Source organism: Rousettus aegyptiacus, unplaced genomic scaffold, assembly GCF_014176215.1.
Source record: "Rousettus aegyptiacus isolate mRouAeg1 unplaced genomic scaffold, mRouAeg1.p scaffold_m13_p_13, whole genome shotgun sequence".
NCBI lineage: Eukaryota > Metazoa > Chordata > Mammalia > Chiroptera > Pteropodidae > Rousettus > Rousettus aegyptiacus.
The window spans coordinates 3,176,068-3,189,657 of NW_023416288.1; the positions used below are offsets into that span (position 1 = coordinate 3,176,068).

The window sequence follows — 13,590 nt, forward strand, 5'->3', positions numbered from 1 at the left end:
AGGGTCTGAGATGTTAAGGGACTTGCTGGAGTTGAGACCAGAAACAAAGTTTTCACCTCTGATCTGGAGCTCTGTCCACTGTCAAAGTGTCCACATGAACACCACATAATATGATAATCCAGTGAGGTAAAGAAGCTCTTCTGCTATGGGCCAGAGTTTCTAAAATTGACTCATTCTGCTTGTGGTGGTGTGAATGAACGGGGCCATGACGGCACGGTTCACTGGGTAGGTAGATATCTGGTTAAGGGAGAAACCCTAGCTGTCCTAGAGTTCCTTCCGCTGGTACTTTATCTTTCCCTTCTCCTCGTCACTCATGCATTGCTAACAAGTCCCTGAAAAAGCTTTTAGTGTGTTCACTGCTCTGAGATCTTGCTGCCCTCGCAGTGTCTTCAAAGGACACCTTTGAAAGTATCCTCAGAATTGGGATATTTTATTGCTGGAAGAAACTTCAGATGCCATTTACACAAGACTGCTTTTTATGGACAAGGAAGCTTAATTCTGAAACTATTAAGATATGGTGCAAGGCTCCTCAGGGCATGTCAGAAACAGCACTGTTCCGGGTGTTGCAGGCTCTTTCCATTACACCATTGGGCTGGGGCATGGCATGGGACCTTAAATCAAAATTCTGAAGAGTTTCTCAATTAGTTATTTAAGTAAAATAAATTTATTCTAACTCCCTGTATTATAGCATTAAGAAGAGCTTAAATCACTTAATAAATAAATGGTAGTTGAAGTCATCACTTGATGGGTAATCATGTTTTCTCATTTGTAGTTTAAGTGCTAGAAGACAAAGTGACTTTAAAATTGCTCATGAGAGGACCCAATTATCTGATAAGCAATTCCAAAGACCATAAACACAAATGCAGAAAAAGACCTCTTTATGAATGGTGTCTCACAAGGTAAGAGATATTTGTGGCACAGGAACGCCGGAAAATGTAATTATTTATCCTTTTCCAACTAATGAAAGAAATTGAAAATGAGGCTTTCATTTCAAATCCATTTTATCTGGATGAAACTTTAATTTTACATAATTAAATTGACTTGACAGTTCAGTATGTTAAAATATGCAGTTAAGCAGTGTACTGAGGTTAAATGCTTACTGTTGTCGGCTCATTTAGAAATTATGCTACTGAACTCCCAAACAAGAATGAACACCTGCCTATTCTTATTCCCAAAGCCAGGGACGGCACATAGCCTACAGGGCTGGCTCCCCAAATTCAGAGTACGCAGTTTAATTTTCTTGCCTGTGCCAACTCCTGCATAAACTTAATTGGATATTTAAAGAGTTTCCACTCTTTGTTTTTCAGTGAGGCTTTTTTTTTTTTTTTAAAGAAATAATTTTCTGGGACTTTGAAGGAGCATCATAGATGATTAACTTTATCTCTTACAGAAGTTCCTTCAATGACAACACTTGGACATCAAAGCTGTTTTCTGTTTGTTGATAGTATGTTAAATTTTGCCATGTCACAATTTATGATACATTTCAGCTAAAGACCTCTTAATTTATCTTTGCATTCCTGGAAAAGGAGAAGCTTAAGAAATGTTGTGGGAGGTGTTGAAGGGGGTCAATGAAATGGGGTTGGGGTGAGGTCACTGGAAATTCATCTTAAGAGGCAGTGGTCTATACTGGTGAAGTCATTCACCTGTGTACCTTACCCTTGTTTTCCCTTTGAATAGCACCTTTGCGATGGTTAATTTATGGCTCAGTAGCATCCTATATTCCCTTTCATCTTAAGACTCTGTGAGCAGAATATAGTTCAACTACAACCGAGTTCCTTTTCCTCCTTTGATATATTCTAGAATTCACATAACATTAATTTTTGTTTCATTATTTGGGGTGGTTGTTGTGAAGGACTCATGGCTCTAAGCAATATCCTTACCTTACTGTAATGATACATGGAAAACCTGAACCCATTTGAAGGCTTTCCTGATAAATGAGGGAAGTGTGTTGCTAGATTAATTCCAAAAATCACAAAAAGAATATATGATCATGCCACAAGACTGCTTAGGACCTGAGGCTGCTCAAGATAAACTTCGTGTTTATTCTCTCTATAATGCTCCTGCTACTTTATACATGATCAGCAGACCATAAGACTGGAAGATTCCAAAGGATACTACAGTGTGTATAGTGATATAATGTATATAGAAATGTATGAATATTTTACTCTATTGAGTCAAAAATTGAGATATGGTATTTTATGCTTCCAGAGGCATGATGGAGTTTAAAAATTTCTAAAATTTCATGAGGCTAGATTTGCCTCTGTCTCCTTGCATTGTCCTGGAACCTAAAGGAGGCCTTGACTACCAAAGGATATCTTGGTAGTTTTATAGAAAAGAAAATTAACAGTGAAAAAAAATGTTTTAGTAAGCAAAAAGTTATATTAATATATCTATGTGAATTGTAAAAGTACTCATTTATAACCAACTTCCTGACTATGAATTATTCTTATTAGATATTTCTTCCCTTATGATCTATAGACATTAATGCTATTTAGTTTTGGTTACTGCATGCACTTGGAAGCCATTAAACTACTGTTTAGTGAAACTATGTTCATACACAAACATACAAAACCACTGATTGGTCTTCCCTCAAACTTTGGGAGTTTGAACACTGAACGAGTGTTTAGATAATACCAAATAATATAGGCTAATTCACACGGTGTCTATAAATCTTGTACTATGTTCCAGAAATATGTAGGTTTGATTACATTTTTTACAAGGTTTAGGATCCTGGTTTCATTTTAAACAGAGCCTATTGTATGAGGATCTGAAAGGCCTGCAGAGTAGAGCTGTTCATGCTTTCTCAGTTCCAGATAAAGAAATTCTGGTTGTGAAATAAAAATGTAGAACAATTGAAATGTTTCATCAATGTGGCCTGATACTTTCTGCTACTTTATTGGATCTGATTTGCTACCAGTGATCTGCTTCTGATTGTAGCCCTTCATGGAAGATACTATGGATACATGCAAATGATGAACACAGAAAAATCAGACACAGTCCCTAAGCCTCATGTTGGCCTCTTAACTTTCTTTCCCATCAACACTTCACCAAGGTATTTTCAAGGTATCATTGAGTGGAAAATGATGCTTTCTTTAATGAAAACCTAGACAGAAAAGATCAGGCATAACTTTTAACTGAGTCAACCAGAAGAGAAGATCCCTTTTGAAAACTGTTGAGCGCTATTCTATAATCCTAGCTGTTCCTTTCTGAAGCATGAATTTAGAACCATTGTCACTTATATATGGGGACAGGAGTTAGAATTCCCAATTGCCAAGTAAAAATGTTCCTGGTTTTCTTTTTTCTTTTTCTTTTCTTTCTTTCTTTCTTTCTTTCTTTCTTTCTTTCTTTCTTTCTTTCTTTCTTTCTTTCTTTCTTTTGAATTTCTTATTTGTGGTCAAAGGATGTCTACAGAGTTAAAGGTTCTCCTTATAATTTTGAATGTTTAGTTGAGCATTCTGGTTCACTACTGGGTAGTGGTAGAATTCAAGAGTTTGCAGAAAGAATTTTCTTTAATTCCTTCTTTATGGAAAGGTAACTTATTTTAATACTGAGCTATCCTTATTAACTTCAAAGTGAAGTTACTGGACAGAGACCTATGTACATCCAACAAGTCATAAAGACAACAGACAAGGGCACAAAACTAATGAGTGTATGTGAAAGCACTTTAAATCTGTAAAATGCTTTATAAAGTATAATACTTAGCTTCATATTATCCTTTTTATTTAGAAAGGGCAACTTGAAGAGAAGGGGTTGCATTTTTAGGAAGTATCAGCACTACTTCTTTGAGAAAGGATTGTTTTTGTGTTTAGGATATTTTTGATATAACCAAGTAAACTAATATGTGTTCTGTATATAAATCAGGAAGATAAAGGGTTTGTGGATGATTGCTGCTCTCCTGGAATTCTCAGTTTTCTCTCCTTATAGTTCATAATTTAAAAGCATAAACAGTGATAGTCTAAATATAAAGCTTGCTATACTATCATTGCATGGGACACTCATGTAGATACTAATATGTGCTTGTATATGAGGCTTGTTGAAGCAGTCAAGAGTTTCTGAAGTTAGCAACTACTTGAAATAAGCCAAATTTCATAATTCAAGAATAGATTTAATTCCAAATTAAGAAAAAAAGCTAGAAAAAGAAGTCACTCAGTTGAAAGTACTGTTATAATTTTAAAGTATTAAAGATAATATAAAGATAAAGAGTTAAATGAATCAAAGTATATAATAAAACTAATATAGTAAATTCTATCCTAAGAAACTGGTTTAGAAATCTGGAAAGAAAATTAAATGATTCATCTTGAATAATGACTTACTACCTTACTGGCCTGCTGTAATATTTCTGTATCATTCACTAGTCAATGTCCTTATTTCTATCCTAGTTTCTTTGTGTTTCTGGATACATTTTCTTTTTTGAAAAGAAATATGATGACTTTTGATTATCCAGATAACACATTTAAAATTCATCTAATTAGGTAATTACTGAATCTCTAACTGTAACTATTTGGGGCCAGTATCTCTACCTTTCTCTGAGAGAATGAGTTTGACTTTAAATAAAGTGATTGTGAACAGTTTAATAAAGTCATTTATATATCATTTTCTGAGATTCCTAAGGCATTTATTTCAACCTAGAAAATAACCTGGAAGCATTCTCCATTTAGTCAAATAGACTGCACACACAAAAAGCTATATTCATAACCATTAACTCAAGAGAGGGAAGGAAGAAAAAACTGAAATGATGGACTCAGAGAGCCTCGGAAAGGTAAATATAAAAGTATAAGATTTTTTATTTTTAAGGATTTTTATTAAAATATAGCTAACATACAATATTGTATTAGTTTCAGGTATACAATACACTTATTTAACATTTATATACCTAAAGAAGTGATCACTATGATAAGTCCAGCAACCATCTGACACCGTACAACACTATAAAAATATTATTTATATTCCCTATGCTGTACACCACATCCCCATAACTTCTTTTATACCTAAAAATTTGAACCTCTTATTCTCCTTCACCTTCCTCCCTAGCCCTCACCACTTTTTGATTTTTCAATTACAGTTGACAAAAAATACGATATTTTAATTGCATAAATTTCTTGAGTTAAGCCTGGGGGAAAGTCTGTGAACTACACAGCATTAAAAGATGCAACAAATTAAACCCATAAGGGAAGTACTGGTATTTAATGGGAAAGGTGGAAAGTATCATTTTTTGTGCTTAGGTGTCCAGGTAAAGAGTTCCCCAAAGCAATCTTACCTTTGTTTTCTGCTTTTAGTTCCTCTGCCATCAAGCTGTCTTGTCGATTACCAAGCACAAATGCCAGAAATGAGAGGATCAGGGCATCCAAAATCCCAATAATGGCCAGGATGTACGCCCAGCGGACTGAACAAGCCCCAAGAGTGTATTTGTCTGTCTTTTCTCCACACATTCGTTTTACTTCTTCTGAATCCCAGCCATCAGGGAAAATCATACAGCCAAGCACAAGACAGGCAGCTGAGAGGGAGAGAGGGAAAAAAAAGTTAACAAATTTTATTCTAGCAAATATTGGTACTGTTTGTCAAATCACTGTTTCACATTCTTGGTTTAATGAATAGTGAATCTTACCACGTCCTACTCAGTGTTTTTCCCTCCCCTGGTTAACTTAAAAACAGCCCAGCACCTTGCAGGAATGCACTTCACAGAGAGCCCAAGCATCTGAGAGAATTGAAGATATGTTGATCTATAAGAAAATACTTAAAAAATTGAATTAAATGTGTGCATTTGTGAAAAGGCTCCCATTGCAAATGGGAATCATGTGCATAAGAAATCATAGCACAGCGAAATGACAGTTCAATGCTGGATTTGAAGAGCTATGACAGCAGCTGGATACAGGATTAGGATAATGTGGAAAATACCAGAATGTATGTATGTACTTTGAATCACAGTAAAATATAATTTCATATTGCGATCTCCTACATACACGTACAAACAGAAAAGTTTCTTGAAACTATATTTTTCACATGCAATGCACTCTGATATTTTCTTTTCTATTCTCTTCATTTTTAAAAAGGCATAAAAACACTGTGACATGGTGTGGCACCACATCACTTTTCTGGAAATTCAGAAATTTAAGGAGAATACTTATATTCGATTTTCTAAATATCATTGTGGGAATCATATGAATATTTTTTAAAGAAGAATATGTTACTTTGGCTATTGTTGCCACTCTCTTTATATTTAATTAAATTAGGGGTAAACAATGATAGTTTTAAGTTATAAAGAACTTTCTGAACAGGTGGATTCATTCATTAATTCATCCACTCATTAATTCAACCATTACTTACAGAGTATTTCCTACGGAGTGCCAGGCATAGTTCTTGGTGCTAAGAATACAGCGATCAAGAAAAGAGACATGGTTTATGTTATCATGGGGCTTATATTTGGTTAGGAAAAGAGGCAAAAAAAAAAAAAAAAAAAGAAGATTAAGCACGTAAATGAAAGAGTTCTAAATAATAAGAACCAGGCAGGGAAGAAACAAAGGGCTCAAAGAGAAAAATGGGTGGAACCTCTTTTAGAGATGGTGACCTCTTGAGCGATTTAAACTAGGGCAAAAAAAAGAAAAAGAAAGAAAGAAAGAAAGAAAGAAAGAAAGAAAGAAAGAAAGAAAGAAAGAAAGAAAGAAAGAAAGAAAGAAAGAAAAACAAAAGGTACTGGACACTTAAAATTCATGGGGAAGATGCTCTAGGCAACAGCATGCACGAAGGCTCCAAGATTGGAAAGAGGCTTGGCATGTCTGAGGGGCTACCAGGAGGGAGAAATGATATGTTGAGTTTGCAAGAGAGGCAAGCACTACGCATCACACAGCAGGTTATGACTGCCAGGGCATGCGACTTAGGAAGACTATGATGGCACAACTGAGTTACAGTTCTGTGACTATCAAAGCCAAACACTTCCTGAAGCTGGCAGGAAGGGATGTCATATAACTCTTGCCTCACTGCTACCTACTGAACAAGCTAGAAGTGAACACCCACTTTCTAATTTTTTAACAGGAGCATGGATGTATAAGGCAAGTCCAGAGAAGACAGAGACCAAGAAGGGTGGCAAGAAAGAAAGCTGCCTGGGGAATTCTGCTTGAGGATTCTTTTGATATTACAGAATGATGGTTCAGAAATGTGAGCCATACTTGATTCCACTCTTTTCTTTGCCCCACATCCCAAATGTTGCCATGGTTCTTTCATCTACCTGTGCAATACCTCTGCACGGGTAGGTGTCACGGACAATTTCTTACTTAAAACCTTCATTATTTCTCCAAGAGAACCCTAACTTCTCTCAGCCTTCAGTTCACCCTAACTTTAATCCAGATTACACAATACCACTTAGACCGTCATGCTCAAAATCCAGCCTTCAGTTCACCCTAACTTTAATCCAGATTACACAATACCACTTAGACCGTCATGCTGGTATTGAAGAGCACTCAGATAGCTTAGGTATTCAAAGACTCCATGATCCAGGCACCACTTACTTTTCCAGTCCCCCTCCTTTTTATACTCTCCATTTCACTTGGGCTAAACTAAACATGACTCCCTGTCCACACACCAAGTTTTTTGATCTCTATTTTCTCTTCTGCCTGGAGTATTTCCCGCTATTGTCCTTATATGCTCCACTCTTAAATATCTTTTAACATTTAAGTCAAATGCAACATCCTCCACAAAACAAGCCATCTCAAATCCTAGAATATTGCTAAATTAATGCTGGTACCAACTCTGATGTGTGTGTGTGTGTGTGTGTGTGTGTTTGCATGCACACGTGTATGGGTATTTCTTTCACCCTAACAAACAATATTTGGATACCAACTGGATGTCCTATAATTCAACTTAATTCTAACACTATCTACTTGGAGATAGGGACAGATTCCATAAGCCACTGGTTCAGTTCTACAAAAACCACTTCATTAACGTAACAAGAGACACCTGTATCACCCTCACACTGAGGAAATTCCAAGGGTTTTAGAAGCTCTGTGTCAGGAATAATGGACGAAGACTAAATATATATTTATTTTTATTTTTAGAAATTTTAAAATTAAATTTATTGGGGTGACACTGGTTAATAAAATTATATAGATTTCATGTGTACAATTCTATAATCCATCATCTGTATATCGCATTGTATGTTCGCCGCCCAAAATCAAGTCTCCTTCTTTCACCAAACATTTGACTCCCTTTACCCTCTTCTACCTCTCCCCCCCACCTCCTTTTCCCTCTGGTAACCATCATACCAATGTCTCTGTCTATGAATTTTTGTTTCTTTCTTATTTTAAATCATAATATCATAATTGCCCTTCTCTGAACTCTCATGGCTGTTGATTATACCTATGTTAGAGTCCCTGTTACATTTTACATTTGTTATTTGTTTACAAGTATTGTGGGTCCCAGGTCTGGCTATGATTCAAGCTCATGGCTAGGGATAGGACTCTGGATTTAAAATGTTACATTAATGGAGTAAGGCACCTGCGCTTAACTTATGCAGGTATGACTCAGTTTATTGTTTATTATGAATGTGTAGCAGAATGCCACTATTGTTCTCTGACATATATAAAGCCCATGAGGTCCCCTTGCACAGAAGTGCACACTCTTGGCAATAAAGTTGGTGCCTACTGTTTCATTCTCATGTCGGCCTCTTGTGGAGTCTTCCAACTGGGCGTCTCACCACTGAAATCTTCCTTTCTTGATCACCTCAGCGCTGACAAGTATTATCTCAATTAACAGAGTATGTATGAGCTTTCTGAGGAAAGAGTCTTTGGTCTGACATCATTTTCACAGCTGTAAAACAGTGCCTTATACATAGTAGGCACTAAAACACGTTTGAACGGGAGAGTGAATGACTGAATAGATGAACTGTAAGAGTTAGTATAGTTTAAAATATAGTTTATAGAAGTCAATATCACAACTACTCAAGATCACAAAAACTACAGAAGGTCTACTTAAAGATGGATTTATATTTAGGTGACATATAACAGAAACATTGTTATAACTAGACAACAGATTGTAAGTACTTAGGAGAATAATTAGAAAGAAATGAAGTGAATAATTTGAAAATATTTTCAAATTCCTATTCCCTTTGTATCTCCCAGCACGCAGTACCAACATGTTCTCCAAGGCACTGTCTAGCAATAACAATCTGTGAATTTTAAAAAGATGACTTCCATGAGCAAAAATTCATATATTTGAGAAATTACATAAGATCTTTGAATTCAAATCATAGTTCAGAAAAGTCCATGTTAATTAGAATATTTAAAAAACTTTCTAAATACCTTTTAACATATTAAATAACTTATCTATGAGAAAATTACTTTTTTATAAAGAAAAAATACTTTTTCTTTATGAATAGGAATTACTTGGAGAATAACTTATAGTTTTAGCTAAACTTAATAGAAATCACCAAGTGACAGGTTCATGCATGTTATTGGACATCACAGGACAACCTCCCTGGGACAGGATGTTTGTGGAAAGCCATCTTTTCTCAAGGTCTTCTGCATTGAGGGTAGACTATCTTTAAAAAAAGGTTTCCATTTCTGGAAACTTTGAGTTTCAGATTGGGATAAAAAGAGCAGAGGCAGAATTAGTACTCTGAAACTAAAACCACAAGAGAATATGAATGGCAAACCCTTGTTTTCTATTTTCAAAGTCTATGACTTTCTTGATCAAATAGTAAGTAAAGAATCTGGGAAAACAAATAATAGAATTTGCAATTGCTTTTTATTTTGTGAAATGGGTATTTTGCTGAAATAAAATTTTTAAAAATGCAATTATTATATTCAATAGTCTAAGGGAGTTGGCTGTTCAGCAAAATCTTAATATAAAAACTGGGCCAATAAGGTGAGGGTTTGGCCTCCTGGGGAAAAATATTTAGTTCTCCCTTAACAAGTGTACTCCAGGTGTCCTTCAGGACACAAGGCACTAGATTTTTTACTTCTTTCTTGTTTGTCCTCTCTTAAAATGAAAGCTATAATCTTTTCTAATTTAGCTGTTTAGAAAATGTGAATGGTTGTATAGTAGGATACTAAAAATAAAATGATTGCATTTAAAAGCTTTTAAAGCTTCATAAGTGAAATCTGTAATTAAAATCCAATTTTTAAATTAAAAAATTCTATCCTTTTGGAAGCTGTGCTTCTAGATGTCCATTGCATAACAAATTTTATTTTATGACAATGTATTATCAAAATATACATTTTCTTCTCTCCCTATTTCTCCTCCCCCATTTTCTCCTCTTCTTGGCTGTTTTATTTTATATTTGAAAGGTGGCAGCCCCCAGAAGTTATAACGTATTTAAGATCAATTTAAGCCATTAAAATAGTTTAGGCTCTGTTGGTTTTTTGGGGGAAGGTATTATTATTACGTTCTGCATTAATGCTTGAGTGCTATAATAAATTCTGTTTTCTGGCATTCTATTAACCAGAATCTTATTAACTTGCATGATTTGTATAGCCACTGAAAACTAACAGCCGTCCCTAATCCTAAGAAGTACCTGAAAGATCCTAGGCTAATGTCTCAATGAAAGATTAAATACCATTCCTCCTGGCTCTATAATTAATTATGTCTAATTCTTTACAAATTGTTCATCCTGTAATACGTAGCACTATTGCTAAATATTAGATTAGATGAAGCACCAGAACATTTGATTAATTTGGACATGCTATTTCTTGACCATGAGGAGTACTGGAAAATTAGTTCTAATAAATCTATTATCCAAAAGTGGGTTTCTTATTAGAGTGTCACCTAGGAAATGACTAACCTATTCACAGCTATATCTTCCTTCAATCCAGCAGCAGGTTTTCTGCAAGTAAATCAGAGAACATTCTTGAATGCTAAAGAGGAATGAGAGCTCACAAACTAGAGGTGAGCAGAGAAGAATGATGAAAAGAAACTCATGTCCTTACTGTATGACATCATAATATCTTCTAATCTAAAATACATAATAAAGGCATCTTTGTGAGGGTGTGACTGTTGATTTAAATTTTAAGCATATTCCAAATGGTTAGGAAGCATTCACATTCTGAAAGGAACCTCTGTGTTGAGAGAGGCTGATGTCCACACGGGTTCTTCTGAAATAGGACACAAGCAGATAGTGTTTCCCGGGGGCCACTAATTGTTCTAAAATTTTTCTTGCCAAAGGGTTGAATGTAACCTCTGTGAAGAGAACATCCTTAGAAAAATCCACAAATGTTTTTAATTGGGTCTTTCTCTAATGGAAAATGAAGCAAGACAAACAAAGTGACTGGGTTTACGGTCTGGGTCACCTGGGCCTGCTGGTATCTCTGGTCCTACTGTCCTAATCAGGACTGTTAATGTTGAGAACATGAGAGCTACTTATTTTTTGAACAGGAAGAGAAAGTCTAAGTTCATTCTTTAAAAACTCTATGCTCTGTTGCACAAAAATCATGATAAATTGCCTCATGTTGCTGAAGCACTCAAGGAGAACTTGGTGAAAAAAAATGAAGCTGCATTCACTTAACTCTATCAATTATTCAGGCATACAGTAATTGCAGAAACTGATGCCAGGGAGCTGCCAGGCTATGCTGGGGGAGCATTCATTCTAAACACTTGGTAAAGGAGAGACGAGAATCATCCTGTGGCTGCTTCATGGGCACATGGCTGGCAAACTTGAGCTATGGTATTTCTATGTCTAGAAAAGGTGCTACATTTATACCTCTGGAAAACTGAGTTACTAGATAGGCTAAAACATGAAATACTGCAGTTTAGAGTCCATGGAGAAAACAAATTGTTTCTTGATAAATTTTGGTTTTAAACCCAGTATAATTTTGTGGGTAATAATTTGGGGCTGTAACACAAAAGACACAACATCCTTTAGAAAGGTGGAAGTGGTGGGAGAGAAAGTGCAAATAAACACCAGGCTTTGAAAAGAGAAGAGTTAGAAAGTTGTGTGTGATAAGAAAAGCTTTGCTACTCTCTGTCCAGCAGCTTAGCGCTAATTGCCTGAGTAAAGGAGTCTGTACCTTTTTTGCTGAATCAGCTCTAAAACCCCCAGAGATGAAATGGGGTGATCAGCTTTCACTCACACCAGTACTCAGGAGCTACATAGAGAACTTGCTTTTATATAATGATACCAGACATGAGGAAAAACATTTAATTGTACAACATAATGATAATTTACTCAAATTTTGAGGGTTTATAATCAAATATAATACAAATCAGAATTTAGAATTTAAAAATATAATGTGGTTCTGATCTCTCTACTGCAACTAGCTAGCATTTGATATGTATTTTGAATATAACCAAATTCCTTGAAACTGTGATAATGACAGTTAATAATACATCGTAATAATAGCTAATATTGACTGAACACTTACCATGAGTGGGGCACTCTGAATGTGCATTATCTCATTTAATTCTCAGCACTAAGGAAAACATGTGAGCACTTCTTTCTGGCTCCTCCAGTTTCCACAAAGAAGCCGTTTTCCTGAAATACTCTCAGACCCTTATCTCATTCCTTATTTCTCTCCACAGAGATGGAGTGAGAGCTCCTGGAGGACTCTCTGGAGGAGAGGAATTGGGCATACCAGCCTTAGGAGACGTTTGCCCGCATGCCTCTTGGCTAAGAGATCCAGAGCCATGTTTTTCAACCTTTCTCATAATAAAGGGGATATTTTGTCCTCTATCTGCCTGCTCTTCTCTCATTTGATTCAGAGCTTGGGAGGGTTGCACTGTTCTAGTGGCTGGGAGTTTGAGATCAGAGCACCAGCATGACACGGTTCTGGTGAGTACCCTCTTCTGGGTTGCAGACAGCTGACCTCTTGTCATATCCTCACATGGCGGAAAGAACTAGCCAGGTCTCCAGCCTCTTCCTATAAGAGAACTAATCCCACTCATGAGGGCTCCATGTTCATTACCTAATACTTTCTAAAGGCTTACCTTCTAATAACAATCACACTAGGATTATAGTTTCAACTTATGAATCTTGGAGGGACATAAACATTCAGCTCACTGCAGAGGGGGTACAGAGGGTTGTCATTCATTCCTTCTCCGCTAATCCCGACAGTATTTTCTTTTTTACAGATGAGGAAGCAGAGCCACAGACATTTCAAATAGCTTTCTCAAGGTCATACAAAGTCCCCACATGGTAGACCCAGAATTGGAATTCAGGCGGTCTCGATTTTAACACCATCTATGCTATTCTTATCAACAGTAATGATGCACATGAAATTACTTTAGAATATTGGTTTTAGTACTAAGAGCACTTACAGAATCTTGGCAGTGCTTAACATGTTGTTTAATTAGACATTTATTCTTTGAGTACAAGAACTACTACTAAAATAATACTTAGAAACTGTTGCTTTTATATGGGTAAATATTTCTTTTAACACTAGCATTTCACCTAATTAGAATTTCATCTTATATGTAGTGCCAAGAACATTAGAATAATTATAAATTCTAAATGTGTGGAATGGGAATTAATGAGGTTTTATTGTATAAATATATGTATGTTTGATTTTATACACATTTCACAAGAAAATTAACCTTATCTTTTGGCTTGATATTTTAGGTTGGCTGGTGTTAGCCAAACATTTAATATGTTCTTAAAAGGTATATATT

The 13,590-nt window shown here is 35.7% G+C and overlaps 1 protein-coding gene across 6 annotated transcripts in view; it reads right to left on the reverse strand.

Moving 5' to 3' along the window:
• The window catches only part of LHFPL3 (LHFPL tetraspan subfamily member 3), a 490,487-nt gene that overhangs the window by 151,904 nt on the left and 324,993 nt on the right, over window positions 1–13,590 (reverse strand). For all 6 annotated transcript variants that reach the window (XM_016145909.2, XM_016145913.2, XM_016145911.2 and 3 more), the window contains exon 2: window positions 5,258–5,494. In XM_016145909.2, coding sequence (XP_016001395.1) covers window positions 5,258–5,494 — 237 coding nt within the window. The remainder of the gene's footprint in view (window positions 1–5,257; window positions 5,495–13,590) is intronic.